The sequence below is a fragment of the Brachyhypopomus gauderio genome, chromosome 11 (genome assembly GCF_052324685.1).
Source record: "Brachyhypopomus gauderio isolate BG-103 chromosome 11, BGAUD_0.2, whole genome shotgun sequence".
NCBI lineage: Eukaryota > Metazoa > Chordata > Actinopteri > Gymnotiformes > Hypopomidae > Brachyhypopomus > Brachyhypopomus gauderio.
In genome coordinates this window covers 2,688,402-2,715,102 of record NC_135221.1, presented here as the reverse complement: position 1 = coordinate 2,715,102, position 26,701 = coordinate 2,688,402, and the positions used below count along the sequence as shown (strand labels likewise).

The 26,701-nt window shown below is 41.3% G+C and overlaps 3 protein-coding genes across 4 annotated transcripts; all 3 read left to right on the top strand.

Annotated features, from left to right (window-relative positions):
* Positions 1 to 776: 776 nt before the first annotated feature.
* LOC143527582 (uncharacterized) lies at positions 777 to 3,369 on the top strand. Its single transcript, XM_077022897.1, has 6 exons — positions 777 to 827; positions 951 to 1,301; positions 1,717 to 2,052; positions 2,242 to 2,358; positions 2,869 to 2,912; positions 3,038 to 3,369. The coding sequence occupies exons 1-6, from the start codon at positions 785 to 787 to the stop codon at positions 3,173 to 3,175; spliced, it is 1,029 nt and encodes a 342-aa protein (XP_076879012.1). The 5' UTR covers positions 777 to 784; the 3' UTR covers positions 3,176 to 3,369.
* A 7,380-nt stretch (positions 3,370 to 10,749) lies between these two features.
* On the top strand, positions 10,750 to 23,450 carry LOC143526581 (uncharacterized). 2 transcript variants are annotated; one of them, XM_077021056.1, is made up of 8 exons: positions 10,750 to 10,899; positions 11,057 to 11,404; positions 11,965 to 12,300; positions 19,040 to 19,387; positions 19,986 to 20,321; positions 21,250 to 21,366; positions 21,765 to 21,808; positions 21,934 to 23,450. In XM_077021056.1, the coding sequence occupies exons 1-8, from the start codon at positions 10,851 to 10,853 to the stop codon at positions 22,069 to 22,071; spliced, it is 1,716 nt and encodes a 571-aa protein (XP_076877171.1). In that variant the 5' UTR covers positions 10,750 to 10,850; the 3' UTR covers positions 22,072 to 23,450. The 2 variants fall into 2 exon arrangements, 1 of the variants encoding a protein (XP_076877171.1); XR_013133894.1 differs by lacking the exon at positions 21,934 to 23,450 and having other exon boundaries at positions 19,986 to 20,311.
* Positions 23,451 to 23,475: 25 nt separating this feature from the next.
* On the top strand, positions 23,476 to 26,394 carry LOC143526582 (uncharacterized). Its single transcript, XM_077021057.1, has 6 exons — positions 23,476 to 23,743; positions 23,900 to 24,247; positions 24,509 to 24,835; positions 25,080 to 25,196; positions 25,514 to 25,554; positions 25,639 to 26,394. The coding sequence occupies exons 1-6, from the start codon at positions 23,695 to 23,697 to the stop codon at positions 25,780 to 25,782; spliced, it is 1,026 nt and encodes a 341-aa protein (XP_076877172.1). The 5' UTR covers positions 23,476 to 23,694; the 3' UTR covers positions 25,783 to 26,394.
* Positions 26,395 to 26,701: the final 307 nt, after the last annotated feature.

Sequence of the window (26,701 nt, the reverse complement as noted above, 5' to 3'; positions counted from 1 at the left end):
TGGCTGTTCCATTGACTCATTGTTATAGACCAGTGTCTCTTCATTTGACTCACAGGATGTTTTTGTTGTAATTAATAGATTTTTATATAAATAGTATTGTACTCCACTTCCTTGACTGTCACAGTGTGTTTTTCCAATCTCTAGCAGACTGATATGCCCCAGAGAGTTAACTACACCACCCATGAAGCCTTTTTAGAAAACATCAACAGAGAAATATATGTGAATAGATATAGAAGATATACTGAAAGCCTGTGTTAGAATGACATATACTGCCTAAATGGGAAAGTCCTATCTAGATTAAACAGATGCTCATTCACTTCAAAGATTATAATTTGGAAATAAACTCAATAAATTAGTCATGATCTACCAGCCCGTGTTGAGTATGCTGTGTTCATTTTATTGGGCAAATTATGTACAATATTAAAAATAAGGTATTTTAACTGAACATTAGATCTTAGTCCACATTTTTTATATAAAATAAAATTCAACGTTTAATTAAAAAAAAAAAAAAAAACGTATTAAACTTAAAAGTATCTTTGTACTTTTCTTAAATGGATTCAAATGAGGATATTTTACCCAGAGCCGCATGTAAGAGTATTTCTACTCTGCTGATTTCTCTCTAACCTCCTTGCATCACTGGTCTCTGGTGCCCAAGGTGCATGGAAATTTGATCAGTCATGTGACTAGTGTCAGCCAATTGAACATGTTTTTTTGAAAGCAGCAACCTTAAAATATTTGGAGATATACTTACAGCAAGACAAAAGGACAAAGAAACAAAAGCTCTATGGCTAAAGTCTGGATTCTTATTTTATGTCTCTTCAAATTAAGTAAGTTATATTTCACATTTAAAGCTTTTACAAGTTTTTTTGTTTTCTAGACTTAACTGTTTTAAAAAAGTCACACAAACATTTTTTATGGTTAGTCAGTTCTAACCTTAACTCTTTTTCTAGATGCTGCACAAGATATGGATGTTTACCAGAAACCATCGTTTATTGTAGCTAAACCAGGTGAAAATGTTACTTTTAACTGCACCTTTGCAGAGAAGCACAGTGCAGAAGCCCTTGTGTGGTACAAACAGACCAGGGAGCAGACGCTTCAGAACATCGCAGTACATAGAGCACTTATGGATGCTATCATTTCACCTGAGTTCAGTCAGTCCAAGCTGAAACTGGAGAGGACTAAGACTTCCATTACTTTATCTGTTCTACATGCTACTAAAGATGATGAAGGACTTTACTTCTGTGGAGTAGTTGTCATGAAAACCACTGAGTTTTCCACTGGAACATTTTTAGCTGTGACAGGTAATCATTTCTTTTCATCTAAAGTCGGTTGACAGTTACTATTTTAAATTTTCTATTTTAAGGATTTTTGCACAATGCATTGATGACAAGGGTTAAAGTTTTTCCCTTTCAGGTTCTTTAGAATATGTTAAGATTACCTCCGAATTGTAAATCCTATTTATTGGTTACACTAATTTGAAATTGAGTTGGCTTCCCGGTTGTTGCACTGTGAACAGGAGTGACTGGATAGCTACTGGTCTGTCTGAACAGCAGTACCAGCTGAACGAGGTGTAAAACCAATATGTAAATGAAGGCCTCCAATGAGCTCTGTTAAATTGTTTTTGTTTACAGGTTCTGACTCTTTATTAACTGTTATTTGCCAATAAGTTGAATATAGGTCAAAGGGAGCTTATAGAGTATATGTTATTTCAAAAAGGTGATCCAAAGTCAGCCATATCAGTGGTCCAAAGTCCAGATGTGGAGAGGGTTCCTCCAGGAGAGTCCGTGTCTCTGCAGTGTAGCGTCCTCTCTGAGAGGAGAACAGCAGAACTCCAAGTGTTCTGGTTCAGATCTTCTGCAGGAGACTCCCATCCTGAAATCATCTCCACTCATCACAACAGCAGTCGTCAGTGTGAGATCAGCTCTTCTCCACACAGCTGTGTGTACAACCTCTCCAAGAGTGTCCTCAGCGTCTCTGATACTGGCACTTACTACTGCGCTGTGCTCACATGTGGGAAGATCCTTCTTGGAAATGGAACAACAGTGTGTTTGAGTAAGTGTTTAAATATACGACATTACAATATACGACATAAGCATTATTCACAAGGAATCAAAATGAGAATTAGATGCTGTGACTGTGGGTGTTATTATTTTCTGTAGAGAGGCTACTCAGCAATAGCAGGTAAATACACTGTTGCTCAGGAAACTATTGAACAATATTTTCAGAATTCATTTGTTACAGGAACGCCTGTGGATGCTGTGCTGATGATTGTGGGAGCAGCTCTGGGAGTGTGTGTGCTTGTCATTTCTGCTCAGGCAGTTTTAATCTGTAGAAGGAGAAACTGTGAACACTGCAGTGGTGAGTGTCTGTTAAAACTGAATCTAAACCTTCAACAACACCTGATAGTGAAATAACGTGCTAGCCAACATTACTCTTTATTGCGTTGTTATTCAACATTACTCTTTATTGAGTCGTTGGTCAACATTACTCTTTATTGTGTTGTTGGTCAACACTATTCTTTATTGAGTTGTTCAACATTACTCTTTATTGAGTCGTTGGTCAACACTATTCTTTGTTGAGTCATTGGTCAACATTACTCTTTATTGAGTTGTTGGTCAACATTACTCTTTATTGAGTCGTTGGTCAACATTACTCTTTATTGTGTTGTTGGTCAACACTATTCTTTATTGAGTTGTTCAACATTACTCTTTATTATTGAGTTGTTGTTCAACATTACGCTTTATTGCGTTGCTGTTCAACATTACTCTTTATTGAGTTGTTGGTCAACATTACTCTTTATTGAGAGGTTTTAATGGAAAAAAAGAAAAGATGTGTGGAGTCATGTAATTTTACTTTGCACCACTACAGTGAGACTTCAACAAGAGACTTTGATAAAGACGTCCACCACTGAGGTAATGTGAAGGCAGCTGGGACTGTGTGTTACATGTCGATACAGAAAGAGCTGACATCACATTCACACTGACAGTCCTGTGGTTCAAACAGCTCTTTCATAACTTTTCAATCCTTCTCCATACAGGAGCGTGATGCTTTAGAGCTGGACTACGCTGGTATACAGTTCAATGAGAGGAATACCAGACGAGGGCAGGAGAAGAGAGGAGAGACTGAGCACAGTGTGTATTCTGAAGTGCTGAATTCTGCTGTCAGTAACCAGTAATTGCTGTCAGTACTCTAACACCAGTTCCCCATATAATGGCAGTTTGGGGACATTCTGCTGTCCATGTACAGTACATCATTAACAGCATGTGAAGTCTCTCCGAATCAGTGATGTTAGAGGAGGAGCAGATGAAGAGGAAGTGAAGGACTGACTTTTATAAGGGCAGCCAATCAGCAGGTGGCACTACAAAGAGAGGTGGCCAATCAGAATGAAACGAAAGTTCTGGAATTCTGATGTTTTTAAGATAAATAAAGATCTGATGTAGAAGTGTATTCATATTTTCATAATATATATATACACACGTTCTCTTATTTTTTCCGTATTAAGTAGTTCTCTAGTGTTCATGCTAATTTAAGCATACTAACTCCAATGACAAATGTTTTGACCTGAGAGAGTACAAACTAAGCACTAGTACACTCTCAGCTCAAAACAGTATGTTAAGTGTACTTACGTGATCTTGTGCATAAGTCTCCAAATAAATGTAAAAATGATATTGCTTACTGAGAACTGAGAACACAGCAAAAATTCATATATTCATGTATGGTAAACTTCCACAAATCAATATGCATGAATAATTAACTACCAGAAAACAGTGACCAGTACTGAAAACAAAGCTTTTGCCTTATGACAGTTTTATGTTTGACCTGCTTACAACATAGCTGCAACTCATGACAACACATCGCATCTTTTCAGCACTGACTTCTTGTCAAACAGGTAGGTGGTGTAATGTGGAATTATTTTGAGATAGACAAAAATGTTGAGAAGAGAATGTTCTCTGTTTTTCTCTCTAAATATACTTATAGCATTATTGTGACAGGCAAGGTGAGCAACTAAAATGGAAGCGATCACGCCAAGTCTCAGGGAAAGAGGATGGTTTAATAAAAAGTGCGCAAACCAAAAATCCGTGACATAGTTCCAAATGAAGGAAATAATAACCAGCAGTCAACTGGTACAAAGACAAGACATATATAGACGAACAAACGACCCTCAGGTGAGACGGATCACGGGTCCCGCCCACCTGAGGGACAAACATCATATGACCAAAACAGGACAGCTGCCGCTGTAAACGAGGGCGACCGGCAGGGGGCCCCCCACAACGTGACAGACCCCCCCACCAAAGCCGCACTTCTCTCCGGATGTGCGGCTTACAGCGGCAGCACACAACACACAACAAAGGGGCGGGAGGGCAGGGACAAGACAGGGACCCGTTCCCTGCCGTCCTGGAGCTGAAACACAAAACACACATATGCTCCTCGTCACTGGACGCAGACAAGGCAGGGACCCGTTCCCTGCAGTCCTGGAGCTGAAACATAAAAAGATAGACAGGTTAGCTCGCCTCCTGTGCGGGACCCTGGACCGACTGGGCCGTCAACAAGATGGAAACCACGCCCCGGTCGGTCACAGGGCCCTCACGCCATAACCGGCCTTAGGCCGCTTGAGCCCCACCGCTGTGTGCGGACTGGGAGCACATAGCTCCTCACACGCCACTGGTGTGGATGTGTGCAGCGACCACCTCCCGAACCTACCTCTCCGGTCAGAGCTGACCCCTGCCTTCCGCTAGGGGTCACCCCAGCCTCCTGGGGAGTGAATCCCTCCCGGGGCCCCTCATCGCAAGGTGGACTCCTCCACCCAACCCAGGAGTGCCAGAGACCAGGGCCCTGGCAATCCGCAACAGGGACACGCTGGTCACCCCGAGCTCGAAGGGGAGGGTCTCCTCCTGGAGACCCCATAAGGTCCGGGAGTGCCGCAGTCCACCACCAGGAGCAGCCTGCAACACATAACACACACACGCACACATACGACACATAACATAAAAGCGCAATTACCCTGCGTGTCAAAACCCCCTTTACCCAGGGGGGGAGGAGACCCCTTCTTGGCATGAGGAGACACCCTGTTGCTAACACCCCAGGCATCCTCTGCCTACACAAAGGGGTACAGGGGCTCCTACCTGCTCAGGGGTCCCTCCCAACAGGACAGGTCTCCTAACGGAGCTACGCCTTCTGAGCCACGTTCCTGGCTCAGGAACCCCATAGCTCCCCCCCAAAAAACATATTTAGGGGGGGGCCCTCCGGGGAATAACAAAATAAATACACAAACACAACATATAACATATACGCACCTCAGACGCCCTCCGTGCCACACCCAGTGGCACGGGACCTCAAATGGACCCCTCCCAACACACAGTAAAGAGGGGTGCAGGCGAGGAATTACATAAAACAAATCACACTACACGCTAGGACAAAACGAACGCGCAAAGACAGAAAACACAAACAAACGGACAGGACCCACCGATGCGTGACGCGCCTACTCCAGTTCTCCCTCTCTCACCATGTTCGCCATGGGATCATTACATACATGGAGAGAGAGAGCTATACACGAGCGGCATTAGCGTCACGCCCACAGTGACGCGTCTCTCCGGCTCGCGGTCGCTCACCCCCGTCACCACGGGATGTTCGGTGAGCGAGGCGAAAGAGCCGAGAGACGTCTCACGCAGTCGAGCGTGCAGCACGCATCGGTGGACCCATCCACACACACACACACACACAAACACCACCAGCGAAAAACACACACAACGGCACCCTCACACACTTGCTCACGTCCGCGTCGTTATGTGGACAATACAACATACGAGAGTTTTGCTGGGCGAGAGAGGAGTCTACAGGTCCCCAGCTCTAGTCACCGCCGTGTTACCTACGGGTCTCAACACAAACACAACATTTAAACACGGCGGGACGAGTGGGGACAGACTCAACACACTCTCGTACGACAAACACACACCACGTAGACAAACACTCACCACGAGACATGACCACGAACAAAGGAGAAAGTAAAGGAGACTGGCGGCTTCCGAAGGGTGGCTGGTTATTCTGTGACGGGCAGGGTGAGCAACTAAAAAGGAAAAAAAGTCTCAGGGAAAGAGGATGGTTTAATAGAAAGTGCGCAAACCAAAAACCCGTGACATAGTTCCAAATGAAGGAAATAATAACCAGCAGTCAACTGGTACAAAGACAAGACATATATAGACGAACAAACGACCCTCAGGTGAGACGGATCACGGGTCCCGCACACCTGAGGGACGAACATCACATGACCAAAACAGGACAGCTGCCGCTGTAAATCTGCAAGACTGCTCCGTAGGACTGTCCTGTGATGCCATCAAGCTTTTGTAATACCTTAACCTCAATAATTATTTGAAGTATACTAGTTGTGTCTTCAAAATCACTACGAATGAAGGTTGTATTTCGCGGCTGTATATGAGCAATCCTTCACTTTGGAGCAGACTTGTATGATGTAGACAGAAGAAATGCAGCCTGCCTCACCCGCCGCCTAGAACACCAGCTAAACACAAGCAAACAAGGTACATCTAAACAGGTGATAACAGCCTGGGAAAACCAAACAATGGGGCAGAACAGAAAAACCAAAATGAAGATGCACATGGGACAAAAACTAGAAAGTAAAGCAGAAGACCAGGAACTGAACAAAACCAGAAACCATGACTTGATGTAGAAAATGTAGGACCAGAAGCTGAAGACACAGGAGACAGAACAGTAAGAGTGGTAATGCGCAGACACTGAAGACAGGAGCAACAGACACCGGAAACACAGGAACAGACCAAGGAGCAAAAGCAACAGCAGAAGACCCTGGACACAGAAAAGCTACCCATATGGAAAGGTTTTAAAAAAATTATATATGAGTCTTATGAGTTAATAAGACATATTTAAGACACATTAAATATGTGGCATTGTAAGTATGTATTAAATGTATGTACTGTGTGGGATATGAGGGGTGGTGGTGTGTGTGTCAAACGTTGACGGGGGGTGGGGGGATTGTTCAGCTTGTGAACTCGGAGCGGTCATTTTCTGCATGGTCCTAGCGCTTGATTCGTCGCTATTTAAATATTTGTTTTTAACCGTAAAAACTGCAGGGCACCAAAACCTGCTCTTGAAAAAAAAATGGGGGAACATGGATTTGTCGCTATTTAAATATTTGTTTTTAACTGTAAAAACTGCAGGGGACATGTGAGGGGGACATGTCTAATCTACAGTATGTTTTTATGTTTAATAATAAATATTGAGGAGATATTTTACATAGCGTCCAGGTGTGCCGATGTTGACCACAACTGTAAGCCTTGTTCTTAATTTAATCTCAAAGGGAAACATGTTGTTGCTTCATCCATTAGTTCTACAATCATGGCCAAACTGACAGAACTAAGAGGGAAGAAAACGGAGCAGCCTCAAGAAACATTAATGATTTAAGAAGAATATTATAATGTCTAAATATTGCAATTGGCTTTTATTGAGGAACCTATTGTTTTATGAGTATTAGGAGAACGTGAAACGGGCATAAATGGAAAGTATTAGAAGTTGTCTCTTTCCAATAAAAATAAATGTTCATATGTTTCATATAGAAACAGTGCAGCAATTTGTTCTATTCTGTAAGACATTTAAATATATGCAAGATAAAACACTCAAGCTTCATGTTAAATCAGCTGTAAAAATATATATTAGTAGTATGAAGGGATCATATATGTACTTCTGTACAATCATATAAAATTAATGTACAACTTTTTAATGTAACAATGAGTAACACACATGCTATGTGTTTTTTGTAGTGGTGGGCCATTAACGGCGTTAACGGCGGTCGTTAATTTGATACTCTTATCGGGCGATATAAAAATTATCGCCGTTAATCTATTCTTTAAGTTGGGTTGGGAACTGGGTCAAAATAGGTAAACAAACTATGATGACTTTCAACTTGATAGTTTAGCTCGGCTGTATTCCTAACCAAATTGCACAGTAGGGGCGAGAACGAGTTTTCAAACCTGTGAATTACATATCGTACGTGTGTTTACATGGATGCAGCCACGAAGTCGCCAGGTTTGCTTCATGGAAAATTAATTTTTAGGAACGTAAAGTGTTACCGGAGCGGAGCTCGGAGCGGTCATTTTCTGCATGGTCCTAGCGCTAGATTCGTCGCTATTTAAATATTTATTTTTAACCGTTAAAACTGCAGAGGACCAAAACCGGCTTTTTAAAAAGTGCCCCCCCCCCCCCCCCCCCCAAATTACGTCCTTGAGGTAAAATGTAATAAATGTTGGCTTACATTTCAAATATCATGTTTAGCTGAATAAACGTTATCAACCCCCTTTAATGTACAGTATGTAGGCTTACAAATCCATGTTTAACTGAATAAACCATTGAACACGAGTAGCCTACATTTTATTGAGCATATTTTTTCAAGTATCAAAGTAGAACAGCTTCCTCAAGCAGTCATTGATGCATTTTAAAAACAGGAGATGAGCCCCTTGTCTAATGCACCCTCTGTATTAAGAAACCATATCTCAAAAACTGACTTTTAGTCATTACTTGGGTAGCACGCATATGAGCCATTTTAATAGATTAATCTAGATTAATTTCAAGATTTCAGTGAGATTATTCTAGATTAAAAAATTAATCTATGCCCACCCCTAGTTTTTTGTATGAATGTGACCATAATCATACACAAAAAACAATGATTTATGATGAATATATAAAAACATAGTATGTAGACATTAGAGGCGTGCCAAAAAATCGATTCACATATCAAAAATTGATTCTCATTTACTACGATTCAGAATCGATTTTAAATGTCCTAAAATCGATTCTAAATCGTGGTGAAATCTCGTGTTATGTAATTACAAAATTACACGAGACTTTACGCAGCAGGTTCTGGGACACACTCATGGACAGAAAAGTTTCGGAACAAATGTAGGAAAGAGATATTCAACACGTCCCATCTTCGTTTAAGGCAAAAATATGGATTCATTTTGGTTTTTACCGAATGCCAGGGAAGACCGACACAATATAGCTTGTGTGCAAGGCTTGTGTAACACGGTGAGCACGGGAACGTACACACTGCGTAAAATAATATAGAGAAGGGTGGACTCAAATGCCGGCTCGCAAGAGCAAGATATTTGACACTTGTCAAATTTATTAGCTAGAGGGAAATGTGCACAGCAACCCAGAACGAACAAACAAAACAACGCAAAAGACTCAATGCGCAAAAGAATAGAAACCAAAACCGTGAGGGCACAGAGTAAATAGAAACAAGCGACGCAGGAGATAGATACTCGAATAAGTAAAGAGGAAGCATAAGAGAGAGGTGGCGAGACACCATTCAGCAGTGATCCATCTTCACAAGCTTCCTTAGGAAGCCTAACAAACAGCTGAGACGAATCACTGCTGATTACGCCGGTTTAGTCTGGGACTGACACTGGTGCCCCTAGCAACGGCTGGGGGAACAGCATCTTAGCCAGCCCTGACAGCTTGCAAAATGAAGCTCAGGAATTTTGGTATCACAACAAAAAGCATTTTATTTTACCAAAGCACTTTATTTTTGTTAATTAAATGTGAAAGACACTTTATTTTCTGTATTTTTCATTCTGTTTTGCAAAACAGACTGTAGTAGATCATGCAGATTTTATAGACTGAAGCAGAAATTTTTATAAATCAAATAATTTTGAATCAAAAATTGTTTTGAATCAAAAATTGTTTTGAATCGAAAATCGATTTTGAATCGTATCGTGGTCCCCAAAATCGGAATCAAATTGAATCGTGAGATAGTAAACGATTCCGACCTCTAGTAGACATATGTGATGAGCAGAGGCAAAAGAGGACTAAGAGAACAAAAGCGTAACATAGATGTGGCAAAGGTCACAAGAGCAGGAACCGGAACAGAAACAGAAACAGACATATTCATAGACACGGGGACAGAGACCACAACTAGGGGGGCAAGAACAACACTAGGCACAGGTAAAGGGAAAACCATGGACACAGGCAATACAGAGATGCCGGGGGCAATTAGTGGCAGTGTTCAACGGCAGCGGAGGGTCCGGAGGCATCGTCATAGGAACAGGCCTGACGCATAGGACAGGGACAGGAACTCATTTGGTGGCCTGCAGTACAACCACAGCGACAGAAACTCAGATGACGTTATCTGCCCAGAACAGAAACCTGGACAGTGTCTTCCATGCCAGGAACAGAATCAGTCTAGATCTGCCTGGCTGGTGTCCACAATGGCTCAGACTGGGTGGCCAACAAGATGGAGACTCAGACAGGCGACTGGGTGACCTGGATGGACACAAAGATACAAAACCCACTTAGAAGCTCCCAATGAGCACTTGAGAAACAATCAAGTCCCGTAACGGGTTTTCTTTCTCACCACTTGCACTACTGGTCACTCCTCCCCGTAGTGTTCACCAAGATGTGAAGAACCATTTCACTTATCTGGGGTCTCATAACACAAAACAGCTGAAACAGAAACTTTACACAAGGCTTCATGATCAGGGGGGTTTTAAAAATAGTTAAGTCACTGAAACAAACATATCTACAATACATTACAAACAGAAAGAAAGAAAGAAAAAAACACAAACAAATTGAAACACAACAGAAAACAGGTATGTACAAACTTCATACACGTGGAACAAAAAACTAGGAAGTAAAAAGAGCAGCACATGACGGGGTATTTAAGGCAACTGATACACCAGGGAGGGACCAACCATGACAGGTGGAAAGAACACTTTAAGAGATCATGTGACTGCTGGAGCCCAGTGAGGGTAAAACCTTCCAGCAAACATCACTTCAGTTCTTTTCTCAACATCTGAGGAGCAGTTTCCCCACTAACAGTCATTCCCTTCATGAGGATGACAGCAGTCTGGATTCTTATTTTATCTCTTTGCAAAACATGTAAGTTTGAATGTAACTGATATTTACTAGAAGAGGGATAACGATGCACAGCTGTTCTTAGCCATCGTAACTGAACACATTTCATGAGTCTATGAGTTGTCTAAACTTTGTTTTTTGCCTTGTGGGACAAGATCTGACTTTTGATGTGTTTTTCAAGCTCTGGTTCAGGTTGTGGAGCTTTATCAACCGTCGCTTGTCTCAGTGAAGAATGGAGAAGCAGCTTCACTTAACTGCACATTTCCACAAGACTCTCGTCTTGATTTTGTAATTTGGTACAAACAAAGACCAGGAGAGCTACCTCAGGAGATCGGCACAATTCTAAAAAGCCAAGATGCTGAAATTTCACCTGAATTTCTCAGTTCAGGATTAAACTTGAAGCGGATCCCAAATGGCCTTTCTCTGACAGTTCCACGCATAAAAGCTGATGATGAAGGAATGCACTTCTGTGGAGAGTCTAACTGGAACAAAATATCATTCTCTAATAGAACATTCTTAGCTGTGACAGGTAATGAACAATTTCTTATTAGTCATTTAATCAAAGAATTTCCTGAACCCACTGGTAATTCAGCATTTTAATTACCTATGAAATTGGGTTTGTTTTATTACAAATATATTTATAGATTGAGCTTTTTTTATATACTTCAAATTGAGTGTTTTCTATCACAATTCAGCCATACGCCCACCAATATCCATCCACACCAATACCCTGATTGCTAGTAATTCTGTTCACTTGTCTATCGTTTCTCACTCACATACTTTAGTGCCAGTTCCTACCTCTCACTCCAGTGCTTCTTGTTCGAGGTGTTGAATGTGCTACGTCTCGTCTTACTAAAGAACCCCTTTATCTTCTCCATACTCATCTCTTATTTCTATGGTTTATTTATTTTTCATTACTTTAATAAAACTGAGTACTATTTTCACAGTTGTTTCTCTGCAATTTCAGAGCTATTATATGCATTATATAACAGCATGTACTTTATTAACCACATTTTCTGATGTAGTTTGCCACTTTTCAAACATATTAAGATGGCCAAGATCTTAAAAATATTATATTATTCTAACTAGGCCATGGAGAATTAAACATATCAGTGGTCCAAAGTCCAGATGTGGAGAGGGTTCCTCCAGGAGAGTCCGTGTCTCTGCAGTGTAGCGTCCTCTCTGAGAAGAGAACAGCAGAACTCCAAGTGTTCTGGTTCAGATCTTCTGCAGGAGACTCCCATCCTGAAATCATCTCCACTCATCATAACGGCAGCCATCAGTGTGAGATCAGCTCTTCTCCACACAGCTGTGTGTACAACCTCTCCAAGAGTGTCCTCAGCGTCTCGGATACTGGCACTTACTACTGCGCTGTGTTCACCTGTGGGAAGATCCTTCTTGGAAACGGAACAACAGTAGGTCTGAGTAAGTTTTAATCTTCTTCTTGTATTAGCTTTCTGTTACCATGTAATTTATGTAACATATTGTTGTCAATTGTGATTTTTTTACACCCCAATTGAAATTTCTCCTCCGCTTTTAACCCATCTGTGCAGGCAGAACACACACACACACACACTAGTGATTACTAGGGAGCTGTGGATCACATATGCCCAGAGCGGTGGGCAGCTCTAGCCCAGCGCCTGGGGAGCAGTTGGGGTTAGGTGCCTTGCTCAAGGGCACCTCAGTTATGGCCTTAGGTCTGGGAATCAAACCCACGACCCTCCGGTCACAAGACCAGTTCCCTACCACCAGGCCATGACTGCCCCTGCCTTACTATCTCTTAGGTTAATGGGTCGGTTTTAACCTGTGACCTAAATCAGCCATTAGACACCCTAAAAACAAATAATTTATTGTCCATTTGTTTCTTATCTTCTGTTCATGTTGTTAGGCTTCCGTATCCATGACAGTATTGGTTTTAATATGTTTGTTGTAGCCACCTGGGCCTTTCTGTTGACAGCATACACAACAGTATACTCAACTCAAAACTGATTTGGCCTTACAGGTCTGTAAATGTCTGCCTTTCCTTGTGTTGTGAAAAAGGCAAAGACAGAAGCTCCTACCTGTAGATCAAATGGTTGTAGGAAGAGATTGAATCAATTAAAAAGAGGCACCAGTACAGAGAGTCCCAGTCATTTGATTATGTGTGTTGTATGCCAGTGGTTGTGCTGGTTCAACACAAACAGCTATAAACATGCACTACTGTTGCTTTTACCCTATATGTCTTGTGCTTGATACCGATCTATAGTCTTCATACGGACCATCTAACCCCTTCTTAGTTACTGGTGATGGTCTTCACTTAAAATCATTGGTCTAGACACTCATTTTGTACCATTGCATAAAATGTAAAAAAATAATAGTTTTTATTATTAGACACTGACAATTTCCTGTCACAACAGCTAAAATGAAACATTATTATTGTTATCATTATTATTTTTGTTGCTGTGTTGTTGCTGTTATGATCATTCGTACCTCCAAAGGAACCAGCTCAGATAAAGGGGTTAATGCAGCGTTTCTCAAAGTGTGGGGCACAAGCAATTGGAAGAAATGAACCTTTTTAAGCATGTCGTTTTAATGCCTGACCGGTTTTCATAAGCACTGGATGTTTAAAATGTCTGCGGAACAGTGTGAACCAGGGCTAGATTCGGCCCTTTAATGAATTGTACCAGCCCCCCGGTCAACAAATTACGTTTGCCGTCAGTCCCCCCCCCATCAACAAATTACGTTCACCCCCCCCCCCCCCCCCCAAAATTTTAAACTATCATTTGTATTTGGGGCGTGGAATTTCCCCTCCTTCTGAGGTGGGGAATGATAGAAAAAGTTTGAGAACCACTGGATTAAAGAAACTTTTGCGCAGCGTTTTCAGAATTCATTTGTTACAGGAACGCCTGTGGATGCTGTGCTGATGATGGTGGGAGCAGCTCTGGGAGTGTGTGTGCTCGTCATTTCTGCACAGGCAGTTTTAATCTGTAGAAGGAGAAACTGTGAACATTGCAGTGGTGAGTGTCTGTTAAAGCTTTGCATGTAAACCTTCAACAACATCTGATAGTGAAATAACGTGTTGGCCAACAATATTGTTTATTGAGTTGTTGGTCATCATTACTGTTTATTGAGTTGTTAACCAACGTTACTTTTAATTGAGCTGTTGGTCAACGTTACTGTTTATTGAGTTGTTGGTGAACATTACTCTATATTGAGTCATTGGTCAACATCACTCTTTATTAGGTTGTTGGTCAACATTACTCTTTATTGAGTGGTCTTAATACAAAGAAAGAAAAGATGTGTGGAGTCATGTAATTTTACTTTGTCCCACTACAGTGAGACTTCAACAAGAGACTTTGATAAAGACGTCCACCACTGAGGTAATGTGAAGGCAGCTGGGACTGTGTGTTACATGTCGATACAGAAAGAGCTGACATCACATTCACACTGACAGTCCTGTGGTTCAAACAGCTCTTTCATAATCTTTCAAACCTTCTCCATACAGGAGCGTGATGCTTTAGAGCTGCACTATGCTGGTATACAGTTCAATGAGAGGAAAACCAGACGAGGCCAGGAGAAGAGAGGAGAGACTGAGCACAGTGTGTATTCTGAAGTGCTGAATTCTGCTGTCAGTAACCAGTAACTGCTGTCAGTACTCTAACACCAGTTCCCCATATAATGGCAGTTTGGGGACATTCTGCTGTCCATGTACAGTACATCATTACCAGCATGTGAAGTCTCTCTGAATCAGTGATGTTAGAGGAGGAGCAGATGAAGAGGACGTGAAGGACAGACTTTTATAAGGGCAGCCAATCAGCAGGTGGCACTACAAAGAGAGGTGACCAATCAGAATGAAGCGAAAGTAGACACTGAAGACAGGAGCAACAGACACCGGAAACACAGGAACAGACCAAGGAGCAAAAGCAACAGCAGAAGACCCTGGACACAGAAAAGCTACCCATATGGAAAGGTTTTTTTTTTATCATATATGAGTCTTATGAGTTTTACCTTAAATTAAGTATGTGGCATTTGTTGGGATTTTTTCTCCTGACCCAGATGGGCCCCAACACTGCCCCGATGAACCGATTGGTTTTGACTGAGTCACCCAAGCAAAGTTTGACACCAAAAGTTATTTTCAGATCAATTTATATAGAATGAAAGCGAGTACAAAATACTTCATCTTGCACTGAGGGAGCTCATCCTGTTCTTCTCAAGGCCACTGTGGCCTCCTCACTCCTGCTCTTCCACAGTCTTTCAGGAAAACATTAAGTTTCGCTTCACCTTTAAGTTTCTTTTTTCCTAAACATTGTAAATATGTATTAAATGTATGTACTGTGTGACATATATGTAACATATACAAATGAAATTCATATAAAATGTACGGCCTGTTAGACATATATTAGAAACATATATGGGGCAGACATGGCGTGGTGATAGGGAGCTGGTTTTGTGACCGGAGGGTCGTGGGTTCGATTCCCAGGCCTGAGGCCATGACTGAGGTGCCCTTGAGCAAGGCACCTAACCCCAACTGCTCCCCGGGCGCCGGGCTAGGGCTGCCCACCGCTCTGGGCACGTGTGATCCACAGCCCCCTAGTAATCAGTAGTGTGTGTGTGTGTGTGTGTGTTCTAACTGCACAGATGGGTTAAAAGCGGAGGACAAATTTCGATTGCGGTGAAAATGAATCACAATTGACAAAAATATGGCACATATATATGGCCTGCATACATGTGAGAATGTAGAGAGCTTCATAATAGATAACCATAGGAAAACTCTATGTGTTTATATTTGAATGTCATCGGTATCTGGAAATTTCAGATAATACAAATATGCAAAGGGAGCCAATCCATGTATGACTCCCCACCTATTCACCTGACTGAGCTAGGAAGTTGGTAGAGGAAGAGGTAAACGTGTAGGCTAGTGCGCACCTGTGGACCAGAACGTAAATGGTTACCGGGGGGGTGTAAAATGGACACAAATTAAGTATTATATCGCAGTGGTTGGCGCCAGAGCGAACTAGTAACTCATTGAATCATAGATATGGATCAGAGGTAAATAAACTAGATTATTTTTTCGGCGTGAGAAATCGGATGTGTGGCGTGTGAACGTGTGAAGACGGTCAAATGCGTGTGTCTCACGCTCAATGCGTGAAAGTTGGCAACCCTGCAAGTAAGTATGAATAAACTTTATATTTACGTTAGTTAGTTGACTCTAATAGGCCTACGTCTCGCAGCTTTAGTTTGTTTCGATTACAGCAGTTATATTCATTAATGTTACTGTATGGGGTTAAATGATATACTTAAGTAGACAAACAAATGTGCTGTGCGCTATCGTGTGACCAGCTTGCTACTCCTTTAATTCTCTGTAGTGGACATTCCAGGTTCAGAAAGTAAAACTCCCTCCCAGGATTTTACTCAAGCTTGCTGGATTTTCTAATTAGTGCACGTCAGGTAAAATTTGTGGAATCAACACAATCCAGGAAGCCTGAGCAAAAATGTTGGTGAGGACTTTTACTTTCTGAACATGGAATCCGCCAGAGGTCCACCTCTGTTCATGTAGCTAGCATTACCCTAGCTAGCTAAAACAGTTAGCATAGCATAGCTCTTGTAACGTTTTAAAATGGACATCTAAAAGTCAAGCACTGGACAGGATCAAAGTGGATGTAATCTACAGTATGTTTTTATGTTTAATAATAAATATTGAGGAGATATTTTACATAGTGTCCAGGTGTGCCGATGTTGACCACAACTGTAAGCCTTGTTCTTAATTTAATCTCAAAGGGAAACATGTTGTTGCTTCATCCATTAGTTCTACAATCATGGCCAAACTGACAGAACTAAAGGCTAAGATATACTTGCTGTTAACTACGCGTTCGCGTACGCATCATGGCTGCTTCGCGTATCCTGCGTCGGTTTGGCGCGTAGGTCTTGCACGTCCTCCAATAGTTAACGCAACGCGTACGCGAACGTTGTCTACGCGAACGCATGGGCAAACAGCAAGTATGTTTCCAGCCTAAGAGGGAAGAAAACAGAGCAGCTTCAAGAAACATTAATGATTGAAGAAGAATATTATAAAGTCTAAATATTGCAGTTGGCTTTCATTGAGGAACCTATTGTTTTAGGAGTAGGCCTATTGGGAGAACGTGAAACATTATTGGCATTAATGTAAGTAGCTGTTAAATTGGTTATCAAGCAAAGTATTAGAAGTTGTCTTTTTCCAATAAAAATAAATGTTCATATGTTTCATATAGAAACAGTGCAGCAATTTGTTCTGTTGTGTAAATATAAATATATGCAAGATAAAACACTCAGGTTTCCTGTTAAATTAGTAGTAGGCCTATGAAGGGATCATAGGCCTATATGTACTTCTGTACAATCGTATAAAATTAATGTACAACTTTTTAATGAAACAATTCATAACACAGATGCTATGACACTGTTAAAATATAAACTTTATATAGAAAATTACCTTGAGTCACATGTTTTTTTTGTATGAATGTGACCATAATCATACACAAAAAAATGATTTATGATGAATATATAAAAACATAGTATGTAGACATATGTGATGAGCAGAGGCAAAAGAGGACTAAGAGAACAAAAACGTAACATAGATGTGGCAAAGGTCACAAGAGCAGGAACCGGAACAGAAACAGAAACAGACATATTCATAGACACGGGGACAGAGACCACAAACAGGGTGGCAAGAACAACACTAGGCACAGGTAAAGGGAAAAACATGGATGCTTGCACCACGGACACAGGCAATACAGCAGTGCTGGAGGCCCACTGGGAGCAGCAGATGCTGCCTTGGGCAGGACAGGAGGGAACCAGGAATTCCCAATTCCCAGACAGGCCATGACTGAGGTGCCCTTGAGCAAGGCGCCTAACCCCAACTGCTCCCCGGGCGCCGGGCTAGGGCTGCCCACCGCTCTGGGCACGTGTGATCCACAGCCCCCTAGTAACCACTAGTGTGTGTGTGTGTGTGTTCTGACTGCACAGATGGGTTAAAAGCGGAGGACAAATTTCGATTGGGGTGTAAAAAAAAATCACAATTGACAAAATATGGCACGTTTCAAAGGAACCTCAGGTGATAGGAGGGAACGACGTAACTCGAGTGACAAGAGATGGCAGCAGCAGTAAATGGCAGTGTTCAGCGGCAGCGTAGGGTCCGGAGGCATCGTCATAAGAACAGGCCTGACACATATGACAGGAACTCATTTGGTGGCCTGCAGTACAACCACAGCGACAGAAACTCAGATGACGTTATCTGCCCAGAACAGAAACCTGGACAGTGTCTTCCATGCCAGGAACAGAATCGGTCTAGATCTGCCTGGCTGGTGTCCACAATGGCTCAGACTGGGTGGCCAACAAGACGGAGACTCAGACAGGCGACTGGGTGACCTGGATGGACACAAAGATACCAAACCTACTTAGAAGCTCCCAATGGGAGGTAACATGGGGAAGCTCACAGAGCACTTGAGAAACAATCAAGTCCCATAACGGGTTTTCTTTCTCACCACTTGCACTACTGGTCACTCCTCCCCGTAGTGTTCACCAAGATGTGAAGAACCATTTCACTTATCTGGGGTCTCATAACACAAAACAGCTGAAACAGAAACTTTACACAAGGCTTCATTATCAGGATTGTTTAAATAGAGTTAAGGCACTGAGACAAACATATCTACAATATCTACAATACATTACAAACAAAGAAAAAAAACACAAACAAATTGAAACACAACAGAAAACAGGTATGTACAAACATCGTACACATAGAAGAAAAAACTAGGAAGTAAAAACAGCAGCACATGACGGGGTATTTAAGGCAACTGATACGCCAGGGAGGGAGCAACCATGACAGGTGGAAAGAACACTTTAAGAGATCATGTGACTGCTGGAGCCCAGTGAGGGTAAAACCTTCCAGCAAACATCACTTCAGTTTTCTTCTCAACACCTGAGGAGCAGTTTCCCCATTAACAGTCATTCCCTTCATGAGGATGACAGCAGTCTGGATTCTTATTTTATCTCTTTGCAAAACATGTAAGTTTGAATGTAACTGATATTTACTAGAAGAGGGATAAAGATGCACAGCCATCGTAACTGAACACATTTCATGAGTATGAGTTGTCTAAACTTTGTTTTTTGCCTTGTGGGACAAGATCTGACTTTTGATGTGTTTTTGAAGCTCTTTCTCAGGTTGTGGGGCTTTACCAACCGTCACTTGTCTCAGTGAAGAATGGAGAAGCAGCTTCACTTAACTGCACATTTCCACAAGACTCTCGTCTTGAGTTTGTAGTTTGGTACAAACAAAGACCAGGAGAGCTACCTCAGGAGATCGGCACAATTATAGGAAGCCAAGATGCTGAAATTTCACCTGAATTTCTCAGTTCAGGATTAAACTTGAAGCGGATCCCAAATGGCCTTTCTCTGACAATTCCACTCATAAAAGCTGATGATGAAGGAATGCACTTCTGTGGGATGTCTGTCTGGAACAAAAAATCATTTTCTAATGGAACATTCTTAGCTGTGACAGGTAATGAACAATTTCTTATTGGTCATTTAATCAAATAATTTCCTGAACCCACTGGTAATTCAGCATTTAAATTACCTATGACATTAGGTCTGTTTTATTACAAATATATCTATAGATTGAGCTCTTTTAATTAATAAAGGATTATCTTATCTTTTATATACACATTGAGTGTTTTCTATCACAAATTAGCCATAGACCCACCAATATCCATTCACACTCATTCTCTCCCAATACCCTGATTGCTAGTAATTCTGTTCACTTGTCTATCGTTTCTCACTCACATACTTGAGTGCCGGTTCCTAACTCTCACTCCAGTGCTTCTCGTTCGAGGTGTTGAATGTGCTACGTCTCGTCTTACTAAAGAACTCCTTTATCTTCTCCATACTCCTCTCTCATTTGTATGGTTTATTTATTTTTAATTACTTTATTAAAACTGAGTACTATTTTCACAGTTGTGTTTCTCTCTGCAATTTCAGAGCTATTATATGCATTAAATAACAGCATGTACTTTATTAACCACATTTTCTGATGTAGTTTGCCACTTTTCAAACATATTAAGATGGCCAAGATTTTTAAAATGTTATATTATTCTAACTAGGCCATGGAGAATTTAGCATATCAGTGGTCCAAAGTCCAGAAGTGGAGAGGGTTCCTCCAGGAGAGTCCGTGTCTCTGCAGTGTAGCGTCCTCTCTGAGAGGAGAACAGCAGAACTCCAAGTGTTCTGGTTCAGATCTTCTGCAGGAGACTCCTATCCTGAAATCATCTCCACTCATCACAACAGCAGCCGTCAGTGTGAGATCAGCTCTTCTCCACACAGCTGTGTGTACAACCTCTCCAAGAGTGTCCTCAGCGTCTCTGATACTGGCACTTACTACTGCGCTGTGCTCACCTGTGGGAAGATCCTTCTTGGAAATGGAACAACAGTGAGTCTCAGTAAGTTTTAACCTTCGCCTTGTGTTAGCTTTCTGTTACGATCTCTTAGGTTAACGTGGGTCAGTATCAGCACTCATTACAGCTGCAGTCACATCATACACACCACGGAAAACATCACACTCCACAATACACACAGGTGCAACACTTTTCCTTCTACAATTTTGGGTTGGTTTTGACCCGTGACTCAAATGAGCCATTAGATACCCTAAAAACAAATTATTTATCACCCATTTTGTTTCTTATCTACTGTTCATGTTGTTAGGCTTAAGTATCCATGACAGTATTGGTTTTAATATGTTTGTTGTGAACCCCTGCGCCTCTCTGTTGACAGCATACACAACAGTATACTCAACTCAAAACTTGATTTGGCCTTACAGGTCTGTAAATGTCTGCCTTTCCTTGTGTTGTGAAAAAGGCAAAGACAGAAGCTCCTACCTGTAGATCAAATGGTTGCAGGAAGAGATTGAATCAATTAAAAAGAGGCACCAGTACAGAGAGTCCCAGTCATTTGATTATGTGTGTTGTATGCCAGTGGTTGTGCTGGTTCATCACAAACAGCTGTAAACATGTACTACTGTTGCTTCTACCCTATATGTCTTGTGCTTGATACCGATCTATAGTCTTCATACAGACCATCTAACCCCTTCTTAGTTACTGGTGATGGTCTTCACTTAAAATCATTGGTCCACAGACTAGACACTCATCTTGTACCATTGCCTAAAATGTTAAAAAATAATCATTTTTATTATTAGACACTGACAATTCCCTGTCACAACAGCTAAAAGAAAACATTATTATTATTGTTATCATTATTCTTGTTGTTGTTGTGTTGTTGCTATTATGATCATTCGTACCTCTAGAGGGGCCAGCTCAGCTAAAGTGGTTAAAGAAACTTTTGCGCAACGTTTTCAGAATTCATTTGTTACAGAAACACCTGTGGATGCTGTGCTGATGATCGTGGGAGCAGCTCTGGGAGTGTGTGTGCTCGTCATTTCTGCACAGGCAGTTTTAATCTGTAGAAGGAGAAACTGTGAACACTGCAGTGGTGAGTGTCTGTTAAAGCTTTGCATGTAAACCTTCAACAACACCTCATAGTGAAATAACGTGTTGGCCAACATTACTGTTTATTGAGTTGTTGGTTAACATTACTCTTTATTGAGTAATTGGTCAACATTCCTCTTTATTGAATTGTTGACCAATGTTACTTTTTATTGAGTTGTTGGTCAACATTACTCTTTATTAAGCTGTTGGTCAATATTACTCTTTACTGAGTTGTTGACCAACGTTACTTTTTATTGAGTTTTTGGTCAACATTACTCCTTATTGAGTTGTTGGTGAATGTTACTCTTTTTTGAGTTGTTGTTCAACATTACTTTTTATTGAGTGGTCTTAATGGAAAGAAAAATGTGTGGAGTAATGTAATTTTACTTTGTCCCACTACAGTGAGACTTCAACAAGAGACTTTGATAAAGACGTCCACCACTGAGGTAATGTGAAGGCAGCTGGGACTGTGTGTTTCATGTCGATACAGAAAGAGCTGACATCACATTCACACTGACAGTCCTGTGGTTCAAACAGCTCTTTCATAATCTTTCAAACATTCTCCATACAGGAGCGTGATGCTTTAGAGCTGGACTACGCTGGTATACAGTTTAATGAGAGGAAAACCAGACGAGGCCAGGAGAAGAGAGGAGAGACTGAGCACAGTGTGTATTCTGAAGTGCTGTACTCTGCTGTCAGTAACCAGTAACTGCTGTCAGTACTCTAACACCAGTTCCCCATATAATGGCACTTTGGGGACATTCTGCTGTCCATGTACAGTACATCATTAACAGCATGTGAAGTCTCTCTGAAGCAGTGATGTTAGAGGAGGAGCAGATGAAGAGGACGTGAAGGACCGACTTTTATAAGGGCAGCCAATCAGCAGGTAGCACTACAAAGAAAGGTGTCCAATCAGAACGAAGCGAGAGTTCTGGAATTCTTCATGCTCTCACTAATGTTTGTAAGATGATAAAGGGTTGATGTGAACGTGGATGATGGTGGATTTCAGTAGTACTACTTATCAGACTTTTGTAGGTCGTCATTTGTCGCTCTGAGTGCAGTAACTGGGCTTCTGAGGTTTGTGGTGAGGAGAAGTAGGAGAAAGAAACCGAGAAGCTCAGATCAGTGTCAGTAACAGCACTCATCACAGCTGCAGTCACACCATACACACCACGGCGAACATCACACTCCACAATACACACCACGGCGAACATCACACTCCACAATACACACCACGGCGAACATCACACTCCACAATACACACCGCCACAACACTGTTTCTGCTACCATTTCTTATTTCACTTTAAAGTCTGCAGTAATTAAAAATAATACAAGTCTTACCAGTAAACAACTTACATTTGAACAGTTTCTGTAATCAATGCGATAGAAACTAAACTGATGGAAATTCATTTTCCTCTGAAGACATGCTGTTGGAGCAAATTGTTGTTTTTCAGTTGTAGTCACAACATGTCGAATAAAAGAGAATACATGAATATGAGATAAATGACTGAATCACTCCTTTAATGTGAGGACATTCTTGGCCACGTGGGCTTTTTCCAATTCAAAATTATGCAATTATTGTCTATGCATCTGTTTTTATACAGTGTAAACATTTCAGCTAAAGTGCTCATTATTTATCTATTGTACACTAAATGTTTTGTTGGTTTGGCCAAAGCTGTTAATCTATATTGTTTCTTTAACTTTATTCTTTAACTTTTAGTGTTTGCCATATTAAGCAATTCTGTAGTGTCCATACTGATTTAAACATTTTAACTCCAGTGCCAGATCAAAATAGCATGTTAAGTGAAATAGGACATATGTAATGTACAATAGTCTAACTAAATGTTATAATTATTTTGCTTACACACAGCCAGGGACACAGCAAAAATATGTATGTATTCATGAATGGTAAAAATCCTTAAATTAATATGCATGAATACGTAAGCACCAGAAACCTCTACGTCTTCCTCTGATGTTTACATATTTAACCTGTTTATATATCTGTGATATAACAGGAGGACACATCCAGTTTATGTTCTTCTAACCCATACACACATATGTAATATGTACGCAGTTATCGTGATTCAATTGCATTTTCTTGATCATCCTCTTCTCACGAACATGCATCTCCTGGAGTGTTCTGTTTTTTTTTTCCATCTTTTCATCACTGACGTATTGTGGCGAAACTGGGTTAAAAGAAGGTAGGTTGAAAAACACTTTGAGACCCTGTGAGTGCTGGAGCCCACTGAGGGGAAAACCTTCCAGCAAACATCACTTCAGTTCTTTTCTTAGCACCTGAGGAGCAGTTTCCCCATTAACAGTCATTCCCTTCATGAGGATGACACCAGTCTGGATTCTTATTTTATCTCTTTGCAAAACATGTAAGTTTGAATGTAACTGATATTTACTAGAAGAGGGATAAAGATGCACAGCTGTTCTTAGCCTTCGTAACTGAACACATTTCATGAGTATGAGTTGTCTAAACTTTAGTTTCTTGCCTTGTGGGACAAGATTTGACTTTTGATGTGTTTTTCAAGCTCTGGTTCAGGTTGTGGAGCTTTATCAACTGTCGCTTGTCTCAGTGAAGAATGGAGAAGCAGCTTCACTTAACTGCACATTTCCACACGACTTTCGTCTTGATTTTGTGGTTTGGTACAAACAAAGGCCAGGAGAACTACCTCAAGATGTGGGGACAGCGATGGCAAACAGTGATCATGAAATTTCACCTAGATTTCTCAGTTCGGAATTACAATTGAAGCGGATCCCGAATGGCCTTTCTCTGACAATTCCACATGTAAAAGCTGAAGATGAAGGAATGCACTTCTGTGGGATGTCTCTCTGGAATAAATTCACATTTTCCACTGGAACATTCTTAGCTGTGAAAGGTAATGAACAAATTCTACTTTTCTACTTTAAAATGGTAGAATTTGCTGAATCCCCTAGTCATTTTGATTCATAATAAATACTTAATCAGGTTTTATTAGGTGTTAGGTCTAGTTTATTACCCAAGTACACATAGATTATGCTTTTTTTTAGCTTGCTACTAAATCTTTTATATAACAGCATGTACTATACTAACCACTAATTCTGATGTAGGGTACTATTTTGAAATACTATAAGACTTGATTTTGTATTATTCCAACTAGGTCATGGAGTCGTAAACATATCAGTGGTCCAAAGTCCAGATGTAGGGAGGGTTTCTCCAGGAGAGTCCATGTCTCTGCAGTGTAGCGTCCTCTCTGAGAGGAGAACAGCAGAACTCCAAGTGTTCTGGTTCAGAGCTTCTGCAGGAGACTCCCATCCTGAAATCATCTCCACTCATCATAGCAGCCGTCAGTGTGAGATCAGCTCTTCTCCACACAGCTGTGTGTACAACCTCTCCAAGAGTGTCCTCAGCGTCTCGGATACTGGCACTTACTACTGCGCTGTGCACACCTGTGGGAAGATCCTTCTTGGAAACGGAACAACAGTTGGTAATTGTGTATACTTTCACAATTAGTCATAATTAGTCAGTTTTCTAATCATAGTTCAAGTCAGGGCTTAATTTGAGCCAGATCCTGCCGGAACAGGATCCGGGAACTCTTTAATTTTGAAGCGTACGTTCCGGTAACTGTCTGCCTCGATCCGGTAACATTTTATGTTGTCCGCTGTTTGCGTTCCGGCATCGTTTGATTTACAAATTAAGCACTGGTTCAAGTGATTTATTGTCCTATCCAGTAGGGCCTCTGGATCCCATAGTAATCTGTCTAGGAACAGCACTGGGAGTGTGTGTGGTTGTGATCGGCGTTCAAGCTAGATTAATCCAGAGAAAGAGACTCTGGGAACAGCCCTCTGGTAAGTGTTCATTAAAGTGAGTGTAAGTAAGTGTTTCATCAGATTTGCTTTAAGAAACAATACAGTAACAAACATGCGCCATCTGTGTGCCTCATTTCTCTGAGTATTGTGAATGTTTCAGTACTGGGACTCACTTAGTCAATCAGGTGAAACACCTGAGCTAGACTGATAGGTGATGTCCTCTTTGCTATAGACCTAACTGATGAAAACTGAAGATGACTAAAATGCTACAGAAGCAGAAGCATCAATTTCCATCAAGATGTAATAAAAGTTCATTTTTCCCTTTCATTTTTATTATTTATTTTTTCATTGTGCAGTGACACAGGAAGGTGTTGAGACAGAAAACACAATCGATCAGGTAAACAATTACAAAGAGTGTGTGAGCGTGATTTTGAGGGTGCATCTGTAGTCCTGTGTGTCTGATAATTGTCCACTTCCACAGGACGATGGTGCTGAGGAAATTGGTTATGCTGCCATACACGTCAATAAAGGACAAACCACAACAGTGAAGAGAGGAAGACATTACGACAGTCTGTACTCTGAAGTGCAATGTCCTGCTGTTGATGAGGACAGTTTAACCCAGTAAATCTTGTGGAGTTGTTCTGGACGTGCATGATGGTTAAGGACAGTTAACTCCAGGCAGAGGGATGCTATTGTATTCTTTTGAGAAGGAAACCTTGCAAATCTCTGGTGGATCAACAGCATAAGACGGACGCTATGTTCCACACTGCATCCTTCACACTATCCAGAGCTTCATAAACTGTTGCAGAAGTATCAGAATAATAAGTGTTGTGGGCTAGAGCACAAGTAACTTGGCTCGGCTGTGTTCTGTGTTCAGGGGTTTAATCCTCCTTGAGTGTTGATATTAGGTCTTGTCACTCCTACACCACCCCATGCCTTTGTTTGTGAATGGCAGGTCTGCCAGGTTTGTGAAGATCAGTTATGTTTCTTGCGGAGACCACAGAGTGTATATTTAAATAAATATCATGACTCCACTGACTCCCACAGCACCGTTATGAAGCCTGAAACTGAAATGCCCACCTAGGTTGTGACTGTGAAGTCGACAGTGTCTAGAATCAGCAGCTGTACAGTCTGAACCTCGGCAACCAGAGCGTTCAGTAGAGACAGAAGGAGAAACAGGGTGTGTAGATGGTTCTGGCCTCAGTCTGGGTAGAACACTGCAGGACATCCGTGTGTGTGTGTGTGTGTGTGTGTGTGTGTGGTGGGGGGGGGGGGGGGGGTGTTATAAACATTGCAAAATAGTGTGTTTATTTTTTGTCAATAAAATTGCTATCTTTAACAATTTTAAAGATGAAAGCAAATTGTAAAATGGAAGCTCATTGTTTTCTTGTGAGAAAAGCCAAGACTCCTTTTTCCACTGTCATACATGTAGAGATGAACATACAGAGAGAGGAAGAGAGAGACAGAGAGAGAGAGATAGAGAGAGCAACAGGATGGGGTCCTTTAGCTGTGTAAGCAAATTCGAGGCATTTCCTGTTTCTGTG

Bases quoted from the DNA above. Each gene is read 5' to 3' on its own strand.
- LOC143527582 (XM_077022897.1), top strand. From the start codon at position 785: ATGGCTAAAGTCTGGATTCTTATTTTATGTCTCTTCAAATTAA. The intron at 2,359-2,868 runs GTGAGTGTCTGT...GCACCACTACAG, and splicing joins AAACTGTGAACACTGCAGTG to TGAGACTTCAACAAGAGACT. The intron at 2,913-3,037 runs GTAATGTGAAGG...TTCTCCATACAG, and splicing joins TAAAGACGTCCACCACTGAG to GAGCGTGATGCTTTAGAGCT.
- LOC143526581 (XM_077021056.1), top strand. From the start codon at position 10,851: ATGAGGATGACAGCAGTCTGGATTCTTATTTTATCTCTTTGCAAAACA. The intron at 12,301-19,039 runs GTAAGTTTTAAT...GTGTTTTTGAAG, and splicing joins CGGAACAACAGTAGGTCTGA to CTCTTTCTCAGGTTGTGGGG. The intron at 21,367-21,764 runs GTGAGTGTCTGT...GTCCCACTACAG, and splicing joins AAACTGTGAACACTGCAGTG to TGAGACTTCAACAAGAGACT.
- LOC143526582 (XM_077021057.1), top strand. From the start codon at position 23,695: ATGAGGATGACACCAGTCTGGATTCTTATTTTATCTCTTTGCAAAACA. The intron at 24,248-24,508 runs GTAATGAACAAA...TATTCCAACTAG, and splicing joins AACATTCTTAGCTGTGAAAG to GTCATGGAGTCGTAAACATA. The intron at 25,197-25,513 runs GTAAGTGTTCAT...TTCATTGTGCAG, and splicing joins ACTCTGGGAACAGCCCTCTG to TGACACAGGAAGGTGTTGAG.